Raw genomic sequence first — 12,727 nt, 5'->3', positions numbered from 1 at the left:
AAACGGAAATAAAAACTAAACGAGCAGCGATAGAAATACACTGTTTGTTGCCATACGCGGTCGCCCTACCTTTCCAGCACGTTCATCCATCACGTTCCCAATCCGTTGAAATTTTTCAAACAGATCCTTTATTGTATCGCTTTTCGGTTCTTTGGTTACATTAAACCTCCGTTGAAAACTTCATCTTGTTGCAACAACACTGTGTTCTAGGCGGTGGAATTCCAACACCAGAAAAATCCTCTGTTCTAAGGAATAAACCATGTTGTCCACAGCACACTTGCACGTTGTGAACAGCACACGCTTACAGCAGAAAGACGACGTACAGAATGGCGCACCCACAGACTGCGTTGTCTTCTATATCTTTCACATCACTTGCAGTGCCATCTGCTGTTGAAAATTGTAACTACTGTAATTTCGAAAGTTTGTCTGCCTGAAAATGTACTGTTGTCCCAAGCATATTGCAACAAACGGTGTATTTCTATCGCTGCTCGTTTAGTTTTTATTGCCGTTTCAAATATACCAGTCATTTTTGAAACACCCTGTATCATCTGCAGACCCGCCACTCTTCCAGGATTTCAAAAACTTGTATTCGTTGATGTAGGCATTTCGAATAATTAATTTTCAGTTTAACAGCTGCCACATCACACCTGGAACTATTTCCTGCATATAATCCACAGTTTGCACAATGCTTGGTCTCAAAAGTTACCAAATTTATACGACTCGCTTCGTTGAATTTTGACATTTGCTGTTGTCTACTCCATAATGCACTTTGGACTTTCCTGAACATTTTGGTATTAATACATTAAAATCAGACAATTGTGAGACCTTCAAATAATATTTTGAGTGTTGACATGCGACTGTCAAATTTCGCTTCTACACATATACTGCCACTGTTGAAGAGGCAAATCTTGGGAACTACACAGTCTAGAAGGCTGTAAATTGCTTTGTTTTGTGTAAGACATATCAAGAAAAGGACCTAAAAACCAAGCTGGGTAACACAAAACTGTCTGATGGCAAGACAATAAAATGTGCTGGAAGACTAATGGACAAAGTACTTGATAAATTACAGGAATATTATGGGAAGGCCATTAGAGATAACTTTAACAGTTTAGAGAAGAAGAGCGGTGTGGAGCCCTTTCTTTCATCGATTATCAACTGATGAAAAGCCATGTCGTGGTTTGTGTCCACCTCCACCAAACACTTGGAGTAAATATAGGCAAGCTGAATTTTATGGCAGAATCTACATATAAACATTAACTTCCTTTGGCAGTAATGGAGGCAATCAAACCTATTTAGAGATTTGACAGATCCTGAGCTACTAACGAAGTGTTTACATGGGAAGACCAAGAATGTGAATGAGTCCTTCAATAATGTTGTGTGGTGCTGCGTGCCTAAAAATGTATTTGTTAGCCTTGTGACTCTGATGTTAGCTGTGTCTGGTGCTGCAATAATTTTAATGGTGGGAACTACAAAAGACTTGAGGTTTTGGAGAGGTTAGAAAGTTTTAAATCGCAGTATCTCTGAACTAAATTTTTGCAATTAATAATCCATTTTCTAAACAAAGTATTGATGGTAGAGACATGCCAAATGAGAGATTCACCACACATAGAACTAGTATAATTAAAATATCCTGAGTTGTTATGTGTTTCTGTTCATTTATTTACAAAATTCTGTCAACAAATTGAGTGTTTGAAAAAAAAAGGGTAACATGCCCCACAATACAATTTTAGTAATAATCCTAATTCAGTGTATCTGGAAAAGTACATTCAATAATTATGGAAAAGTGTAAGTTGGTGTCTTAAGAAGTTTCCAAGATAATGGGTCACTAAGTTTGATAATTTAAAAGTGACAGCATACGACATGCAATGTCCCCTTAAGTTTATTTATTCATTCAAAAATCTATGAAGTCTGAGATACAAAGATATGCCGTTGGTTTACACACACACACACACACACACACACACACACACACACACACACTGCTGCAGAAAATCAAACGTTGGTTGCTGTTTTTGTAGTTCTAAAGGCTATGAAAGTGTATCTGCCGACCATTGTTTTATTTAATTTCAGAAATAAAATAAAAACACTGAAATCGAATTGAGTACAGCAGAAATTACTCCACTATAATTGTGATAGAATCCTCGTTTTTCGAATTAGTGCCACCTGGGGGCAGTGGTGGTAAGAAAATGGCGCAACAAAATACAACTTAGCTGAACTTTTTGTGGCGTGAGTAAGGTTGCATCTCTTAAATTGCGCCACTGAAAATTGGGAGTTCACACATGCAACTGCAGTATGTCTCTACCTGTGGCGATACTATTGTTGTATGTGGGAACCCGACTTAACACTTAAATTTCTTTCTTATCATAGCCCAGTCCGCATTAATACAGAACTTTGCATATTTATAAACGACGTAACCTCGATGTTAACGTACCATGGAGTAAAGAAAAAGCCTAACTTCAGTTTCTCTGTGCTTGAGATTAATGTTAATGCTTTGAACTTCCTGTTCAGTGTCGCGCGTTGTGAACCGTACGAACACGAAAGTCGATAGACGGCTCATTTCGCATTCGATACAGCGTGTGACGTCACGATGACGTCACTGTTGCACCAAGTCTTGTGAGCTGTACGTGGGATTTTGACAACGGGAAAATGAAACGAACCTAGTTCATGTTGGAAACATGGTGATGCGGCAAAGCCAAACCCTTTACCCTTGGCCTGGCGCTGAAACATCCATGACTATGCGTCCGCAGTCAACGTGTTTATGTTGGCAACGGATAGAGAGAAAGCACAAACTCCGGAATGTGTATGCTACGGGTTGCTGCCGATCAAGAACTGGGGAAAGCGAACAGTGCGGTTAGCCGGCTAGGGAAAATTTCGAGAGGGGAGATGCACTTTGAAGGGACCTTGTAATAAAGAGCTCAGTATGGGAATCTTTGGATGGTTTCAGAAACCTCTCATTCTCATGTGCGTAGGTGCACTGCATACTAGTAGGAAAAGTTATCACAAACAAGGTCATTGAGGCAATAGGCTGTCACGTGGGGTTTTGATAAGACAATATAGAAACGAACCTGTAAAAATTGGCCAGACGATGACGTTTCAAATCCAAACAGGTACCGTGAGATAATTTAATTATGTTGAAGTGCAGGTGATGGTTTATATGCGCGTTAGCATGGACATCGGCGATGTCATTTGATGCTCTTAGCAGACGTAACCAAAACATATGTAATGCGTATCACGTGGTGGCTAATTAGTTGTAGGACGCTACAGTTTCTGATAATGATGTTACGAATTTTGAATGCTTATTTTAGACAGATGGCGCTCTTAGCGACGCAACTGCACTGCTGTATCACATACTTCCGACCAACAACAAATTACTTTTGTTTTTCGGGGATGGCTGAAACATTCTATCGTATAAATGTAGTGCTTGGGAACTATTTTATCTTCGTTGTTACAAACCAGTTTGCGCTATACAAGCAACAAAAATGATTACGGCGCCACTACGCAAAACGAGAAAACGTAGATTACATCATTGAGTCAGTTGGAATCGGTCGCCCTGTACAAATACTTGGGAGTAACAATTTCTAGGAATATCAAATGGAACTATCACATTGGCTCAATCGTGGGTAAACCAGGTTGCAGACTACGGTTTATTGGTAGAATACTAGGGGAATGCAGTCATTCTGCAAAGGAGACTGCTTACACATCATTCGTGTGACACACCCTAGAATAGGCTTTGTGTGTGGGAGCCGTATCAAATGGGACTAACTAACGCATACAGAGAAGTGCAGCGCAAATGGTCACAGGTTCGTTTGATCCATGGGGAGTCTCATAGTGATGCTCAAGAAACTAGATTGAGAGACACTTTAAGATAGATGCAAACTATCCTGAGAAACCCTACTTACAAAGTTCCAATAACCAGCGTTAAATGATAATGAATCCAACTCCTTACTGAAACTTTCTACATTTCACCCCCCTTAGGGCTTATGAGGACAAGATTAGATGAATTACAGCTCATGTGGGGGCATTTAAACAATAATTCTTGCCACACTTCATTTGTGAATCGAACAGAGAATCCATAACTGGTATAATGGGCAGTATCTTCAGCCATGCATCTTACAACGGTTTGGAGACTATGGACGTAGACATAGACAACTGGCGTTTAGCTGAAAACTGCCAACTAAATGTAGCACAAACATGAAAATTAGCCACATCAGTGCTTAGTCAGTAACCACAACCTGTACGGGGATTCACTCATTGGCCTCGCTGACATACAACCAGATTATCACCCTTCAACCTAACCTAGACCTCAGGCTATGATATACACTAGTCTGTCACCTTAAGCAAATTGACAGATTTCAGCCAAATGCTAGTTTTGCAGTACATACTTATTTTAGTGACTCATTGTGTGATAATGACTCTGATTCTTGACATACAGCCAATGAAAGAAGAAAAATGCACAAATGAATTATAGACAATGATAAATCACAGAATTGAAGTACACTGTGTGAAGAAATTTTAAGAATATATATAAAGCAGTGATTGTTGTCACAAAATGCAACTCTTAAAAACAAATACAGTGTACTGAATTAAGTTTCCCTTTAAAATACTTGGGAGCAAATTTGAATGTTTCAGTTGAAAACAGGCAATGGTAAATTCGAATATAAGGAGAAGAATGCCTGGTTGATTTTTGTCAGATTATCATATGGCAGAAAGAAAAATCATGTCATATACTATTCATCAGTCAGAATGGAGCCAATACTACAGTGTGTGGCAATGTTTGGCACCAATTATTGAATAAGGAAAAAGTGCAGTAAGTACAAAGAAAGTAGCAAATGCAGTTACATTAAGGAAGAAACTGGGTTTCACCATCACTGACTTCATTCGCACAGCTCTAAAGATCCTAAGGAATTTTTGGGTCACCAATTTGTGTCTAGCCAAGTACAGAGGTACTTAACGGGAGTGTTGAGCTATTTTTGCAATCTGTCAATGAATATCTTTCCTGAAGGACTATAATAATCTGTAATAGGAAACACTTATGAGAATAGAGGTAAGCAAATAATGTCCATAGTTTTATACAAATGACACTACCATTTTTCTTACAGAATACTGATGTTGAATCCTCGCACACCTTAAGAGGAATAAGAATGCATTATATAACTAATGAGAGCCTTAAGATTTATTACTTGACATACTTCTGTTATTTGTACATGTAAATGGTCCCCAAGTTTATTAACAAGCTTTCCAGTAGATACTGTTGGAGTGTATACTAATCAAGGGCTTGAGGTCAAGCCTGTCAAATACAGCCAATACAATAGCCAAATACACTAGTGATGAGATCTTGTCAAACAGTTTGACTCATAATCATACAGAACCCACTATCAGCACCTTAAAGAAGTAACAATGTGTAAGGAAGGAAGAAAAACTAAGGTTGATTGTCATGCTGACAATGAGGTCATTAGAGACAGAATACAAACTTGAAGTTGGTGAAGTATGGAAGGGAAAATCGGCAGTGTCATTTTCAGAAGAACCATTACAGCGTTTGCCATAAATGATTTAGAGAGATCAAATAAAACCTAAAACTGGATGTTCAGGTTGGGAATTTGAAACACTGTCATTCCAGATGTGAGTCCAGTGTCTTATTACTGCGCCACCTCACTCGGTACAATGATGTCAAAAATTTGTTTTTTGTTATGTGGGTTGACTGTAGAAAAAGTGAAACTCTATGGTCGTGTTGTTTAGGAAACCCTGAGGGGCAGGTTCAGCTGCCTGATTAGAAAGGTTTATCCATCCTTCGTGCAGAATGGCACCTTCCCTTTATGAAGTGTGAGAGTTGAGTGTAGGTGACTCTAATGTGTGTATAGTGTGATGTCGTGTCGAGTTTAATCCAGGACATTGATGCAAAGTCTAGTATTGGGGAACTATGTCACAACTCCTCCATTTTGCTGTAAAGACAAAGGGAAAGCAGCGAATGGTGCATGGCTCATCCAGGCAATGATCAATCCAAGTATTGGCCATGACCAACGTCCTACATCTACATCTATACCTTGCAAAGAACCACAAGGTGCTTGGCAAGGGCACATCCCATTTTACCAGTTATTGGTGTTTCTTCCCATTGCATTCATGTATGGAGCAAGGAAGAATGATTGAATGCCTCTGTGCATACAGTAATTATTCTAATTTTATCCTCACAATACCTATGTGAGCAATACATGGGGTATTGTAGTATACTCCTAAAGTCATCATTTAAAGCCGGTTCTTGAAACTTTGTTAATAGATTTTCTTGGGATAGTCTGTGTCTTTCTTCAAGAATCTTCCAGTTCAGGTCCTTCAGAATCTCTGTGACACTCTCCCGCAAATGAAACAAACCTGTGGCCATTCATACTGCCCTTCTCTGAATATGTTCAGTATCCTCTGTTAGTCATATCTGGTACAGATCTGCAGAGAAGTCACAACTACTATGGAAAAAAAACAGCACATTACCACATAATGACAAAAGAAAAGTACTTGCAAACCAGTCAGGATAATGTCTCAGAATATTCAGTGCCTCAAAAACAAAGTGCTAGATCTAGAAGTAGCATTAAACAATCTTGCTGATGTCTCTTGTATTTGTTTATCTGAACACTGGTGCAAGGCTAGTGAATTAAGTCTCATAAATACAAGCAACTTTAATTTAGCATCACATTATTGCCAAAGTGTTTTTAAAAATGGTGGGGTATGCATTTACTCTAGAGTAGGACTGCAGTTCAAAGTGAAAACAGAATTTGGACCATCTAAATACAGAAAAACATTTTGAATCGTGTGCCATAGAGTTAAAAACTGAGGAGAATAGTGAAAAACTATTTGTCATAACAATATATAGATCACCACTGGGTGACAAAAATATATTCTTAAAAAAAATAGAAGCAGCATTTATCACTTTATAGTAATGAAGTGAAATTATTGTTATGTGAGGATTTTAATATTAACCTGTTATTTGAAAGTGATGAAAAAAGGCAGCTTTTGAGTATATAAAGCAGCATCCACATGAAACCACTCTTTACAGATGCCACCAAAATAACAGAATTGCCATCTTCTCTTTTAGACAATATTTTCACAAATATGGATAATGGTATCACTGAGGCACTAAATGAAAACTTAGGTCTTTCGGATCACAAAACACTATTAGCATACATAAATTCCACTGTACCCAAGGCAGTAAAATATAAGTGGGAATACAAAAGGCACTTCTATACAGAAAAAGTAAATATTCATCCAGTTGTTAGCTAATGAAACCTGGGAAGACGTCTTTGCACAAACAACAACCGAGGAATCTTTCAATGCATTATCTAGTACATTCATGTTCCTATTTGACATGTTTTCCAAAAAAGCTCACAAATATCAATGCCATGCCTAAGAACACAAGCCAGTGGACAACACCTGCTATTAGAGTATCTAGTCAAACAGTAAAACATATCAGTCAACTAAAAAAAAAAACAAAGATGAACACTTCACAGATTTTGTTAAGACATATAAGAAAATGTAGGGAAGATGATAAAAAAAAAGCCAAGACAATGCGCAATGATGATGTAATTGCTGGGTCAGCAAACAAACCAAAGGTTGTATGGAAGGAATTAAAGAAGAAATAAGCCCAAGCAAAAATGTTAGAAATCTAGATGACTTTGTTTTAAAAGATGATCAAGGTGCGCTAGTCAGAAATCTTAATTTAGCAAATTACATTAATGACTACTTCATAAATAGTCCAATCAATCTGAGTAAAAATTGCTCTAGAATTAGTAGAACATCAATGCCAGGAGAACAAAGTGTTAATTCAATATTGCTACCTCCCATGAACAAATTGGAAGTTAATTGAATAATAAAAACAATGAAGAATAAAATGTCCTCAGGGATTGATGAGGTACCTTGTCCATTCATGACGAGATGTGCTAGTGTCATATCAGAATCTCTCTTGCACATCATAAACATATCATTGTCAGGAGTCTTTCCATAAAGATTAAAAATTGCAAAAATAAAACCCTTGTATAAAAAGCACAATATACATTAAGTGGGAAACTGTAGACCAGTAGCTTTATTATCAGTATTTACAAAAGTAATACAGTCATGAAAAGACGGACGAGGATCTTAGTGTTGAACGTCCCTTCGACAATGAGGTCATTAGAGGCGGGAGCGAAAGCTCGGCTGAGGGAAGGATGGGGAAGGAAATCGGCCGTGCCCTTTCAAAGGAACCATCTCGGCATTTGCCTGAAGCGATTTAGGGAAATCACGGAAAACCTAAATCAGGATGGCCGGAGACGGGATTGAACCGCCGTCCTCCCGAATGCGAGTCCAGTGTGCTAACCACTGCGCCACATCGCTCAGTCCCTGCTAGACAAATTAGAATATGTCGGTATATGATGAGTGGCAAAAAGTGGTTTCAGTCATATCTCCATAATAGGAAACAGGTAGTAGAAATTGCAACAACAAGCAGTAAAAACCAAAGTATTGTTTACAGATCGGATATTCAGACTGTGCCGATTGGGGTACCGCAGGGGAGAGTTCTAGGACCTCTTCTATTACTTCTTTACATAAATATCAAGATTCCAGTAAATGGTACTCACATAACCCTGTTTGCGGATGACACAAACATTATAGTAACTGACATAAACCGGGTATTGCCAACATCTGCAACCAGAGTTATAGAATATTTGCAAAATTGGTTTGAAATGAACAGATTAACCATAAATATCTCTAAAACTAATTATATCCATTACAGGAAAAGTCACACTCTGATCTGGATCTCAGAATACAAAATAAAGAAATTGTGAGAGTTGCTACCACAAAATTCTTAGTTGTACATATAGACGAAAATTTAGACTGGAAATCCCACATCCTGTATATCTCTCATAAGTTAAGCCCTGGTTGCTTTGCATTACGTGTTATTAGCTTTGTGTGTCATAGGGGATGTTGCAAAACTGTTTACTTTGCTTATATACATTCTATTACCTATTGCCTCACATTCTGGGGTCATAGTAAGAAAAATCTCAAAACCATCTTCACTCTACTAAAATGAGCTGTTAGAATAATTAGCAACAGTTCAAGGATAACTCCTTCAAATCAATTATTTCAACAGCTAAATATTCTACCCCTACCTTGCCTCTATATACAAAAAGCGTAATTAATGTAAAAAGAAATACTGACAATTTCCAATCCAGCTCGGATGTACATACTTACAACACAAGTGCAATGACATTCATATGAAAAGAGTTAACAAGGCTTTGGCACATAACATACAAGGAAGTAGTTTGTAATACAAACTACCAGTAAAGATAAAAGAAATAAAAAAATCTCTTCATTTAAAGAAGCAGTATTCAAATTTTTAATGACAAGCTGCTATTATCGTGCAAAGGAATACCTGGAATAGCTTCATACAAAACAATTAGATTTATGTACTCTGTGCCAATAGTAATTTTTATCTTACTGTTGCTATGATCTAAATAAATAATATGTACAAAAGTGTTAGAATTATTATGTGTTATATCTTTCTCATACATTAATGTAATTAAAGTTGTACATGCTATTTCAATGCGGTCTGATGTTGTGTAGTCTACTATGCACATTTGTATTGTGTAGAGTATTGTTCACCCTTCATATTTTTTTGACAAAATTGATGCAATGTACATCCTCTCTGGATGAATAAACTACTACTATTACAACAACACTTGAGAAATATTCTAGGACAGGTTGCTTGAGTGATTTGTAAGCAATCTCCTTTGTAGATAGATGGCACTTCCCCAGTATTCTCCCAGTAAACCAAAGTCTGCTACCTGAACTATGTGATCATTCAATTTCATATTCCTACAAAGTGCTACACTCAGGTATTTGTATGAGTTGGCCAATTCCAACGGTGACTAATTGATATGATAGTTAAAGGATGCTATGTATTTTTCATTTTGTGAAGTGTACAGCTACACATTTCTGAGCATTTAAAGTGATCTTTCCACCACTTTGAAATCTCATCAAGATCTGACTGAATATTTTTGTAACTTCTCTCAGATAGTACTTAATTATAGATAGTTGCATAATCTACAAAAAGCCTGATGTTACTATTAATATTGTCTGCATGGTCATTAACATACAACATGAATAGCAAGGATCCTAACACTGTTTCCTGGGGTACACCTGAAGCTATTTACACATCTGACAATGACTTCCCATCTGAGATAACATGCTGCATCCTCCCTGCCATAAAGTCCTCAGCCCAATCACAAATTTGACTTGATACCCCAGATGATCATACTTTTGACAATAAGTGTTGGTGTGGTACAGAGTCAAATTTAGTATGTCATGTGAACAAAGTGCAAGTTGAGTTTCACATGATCAAAGTTTTCGGAATCCATGCTGGTTGGTACTGTTTGAGATAGTTCATTATGTTTGAGCTCAGAAAATCTTCTAAGATTCTACAACAAATCAATTTCAAAAATAAGGACAGAAGTTTCCTGGATCACTTCTATCACCCTTCTTGTAAACAAATGTGACCAATGCTTTCTTCCAACTACTGGGAATTTTTTTTATCTATGCTAGGTTATAGTTAACAGAGGGGCTAATTCTGCCAAAAATTGGATGTAGAATCTGATAAGGATTCCATCAGCCCTGGGACTTTGTTCAGTTTAAAAAATTTCAACTGTTTCTCAGCATGACTGACACGAATATCAATTCCACTCCTCATTTCAGTAGTAAAAGAATTAAAATGGGGTGGTACTCCTGGGTTTTCCTTTGCAAAGGAACATTCAAAAACAGTTAAGCATTTCAGATTTTGCTTTGCTACCCTCAATTTCGGTTCCTGTCTTATTCGCTAGGGACTGGACATTAACTTTGGTGCCACAGCAGGAATTCCAGTCATATGTATGACTGGAATTTATTTGGGTTCTGTGGAAGATCATTGGTATTAATTGTTGCCACAGCTGTGTTATGATCACTGATACCAGTTCTGATGTGGAATCCTCAAAGAAGAGGTGAAGTGTATTTGTTGCCATTTGATACAATATATTTCCATCATGAGTGGGGTTCTGAATAATCTGTTCTTGGTAATTTTCACAGAAGGCATTTAGTAATGTTTCACAGAATATCTTATCATGCCTACCACTAAGTAAACAGCAATTTTCACAGTTATTTGTTAGATGATTAAAGTCTCCACCAACGATTACAGTATGATTGGAGAACTTATAATGTTTGCTTAAATTTGGTGATCTGATGAGAATCAGTGTATTCAATGCGGGGAGGCTCTTTGCTGTAGGATGACTAGGACATTGTCATACTATCATGAAACATCTCATTGCAATAAGTGAATAAAATTAACATTGTCTGTGGTCAACTTTATTTCATTGTATGTTTGTTGTTAAATTACTATAAACTCCTGTTGCCCTGTGATAAGACACTGGGCTCTTCTTCAGGAGAACAATCGTTAAAATCCTCATCTGGCCATCCAGTTTTAGATTTCACATCATTTTCCCTAAACTGTGTAAGGTGAATTCCAGTATTGTTTCTTTGAAAAGTACATGACCAATTTCGTTCCCAATCATTACTCAGTCTGAGCGTGTGCTCTGTGCATAAAGACTTCCTCACTATTAGCATATTAAAACTTCATCTTCCTTTTCCCAAAGTACTAATAATGAGATCAGAATTGGAAGGTGATGCCCGTTGCCTATTGCTAGTACCCATTCCAACATTTGAATACATTGATTGGATTGATTGGAAGGATGAAGAACAAAAAATTGTACCCTGAATATCATTCATCAGTAAGTGGATCACCACCTATGTTTCTTTAGGAAGTTTTTGTAAATATTTACAGGTTACATAGTTTTCTCAACACTAGTGATTAATATGATCTTCCAGTGCAGATTATGTATCTGTATTGTGTTTACAGAATGTTTACGTCTGTTTCTGTCAAAGAAATGGAGGAGGAGGGGGGGGGGGGGAGGGTCAGGCTGTTTGTTGTGGGAGACTGATCTAATTGTTAACAAAGAAAACAAATCCTTGGTATAAATCTCTGAGAATTACCAGGGAAGAATACTGTCTAGGCCTCTTAAATTAATGAGAAACTTAGGCTGTTTCCATCATCAGATCCTATAATTAAGTTCAAAAGTACATAAGGATGAGGAGTAAATAAAATAGAAACTTCCACATGGGAAAAATATATTAAAAACAAAGATTCCAAGACTTGCCAAGTGGGAAAGCGCCGGTAGACAGGCACAATAAACACACACACACACACACACACACAAAATTTCTAGCTTTCGCAACCAACGGTTGCTTCTTTAGGAAAGAGGGAAGGAGAGGGAAAGATGAAAGGATGTGGGTTTTAAGGGAGAGGGTAAGGAGTCATTCCAAAGGATAGGTATATACTCGCACCCGCGAGTATATAACTATCCTTTTTTCCCCCTAAGGTAAGTCTTTCCGCTCCCGGGATTGGAATGACTCCTTACCCTCTCCCTTAAAACCCACATCCTTTCGTCTTTCCCTCTACTTCCCTCTTTCCTGAAGAAGCAACCGTTGATTGCGAAAGCTAGAAATTTTGTGTGTGTGTGTGTGTGTGTGTTTTTGTGTGGTTCTGTGTGAGTTTATTGTGCCTGTCTACCGGCGCTTTCCCGCTTGGTAAGTCTTGGAATCGTTGTTTTTAATATATAAGGATAAGGAGTGTTATATGTAAATATAGTTAATCAAAAAGAGTAAAAAATGCTAAGCCACCAAAACTTAG

General features: G+C 37.5%; 1 protein-coding gene across 1 annotated transcript in view; it reads left to right on the top strand.

Moving 5' to 3' along the window:
* The first annotated feature begins 2,784 nt into the window (after positions 1–2,784).
* The window catches only part of LOC126297504 (phosphotriesterase-related protein), a 210,946-nt gene continuing 201,003 nt past the window's right edge, over positions 2,785–12,727 (top strand). The window contains exon 1 of the mRNA XM_049988389.1: positions 2,785–3,107. Within this exon, the coding sequence (XP_049844346.1) occupies positions 3,086–3,107 (22 nt within the window). The 5' untranslated portion in view covers positions 2,785–3,085. The remainder of the gene's footprint in view (positions 3,108–12,727) is intronic.

This window comes from Schistocerca gregaria, chromosome X, assembly GCF_023897955.1.
Source record: "Schistocerca gregaria isolate iqSchGreg1 chromosome X, iqSchGreg1.2, whole genome shotgun sequence".
NCBI lineage: Eukaryota > Metazoa > Arthropoda > Insecta > Orthoptera > Acrididae > Schistocerca > Schistocerca gregaria.
Note: the sequence above shows the minus strand (reverse complement) of the source record. Positions and strands in the feature narration are given on the sequence as shown.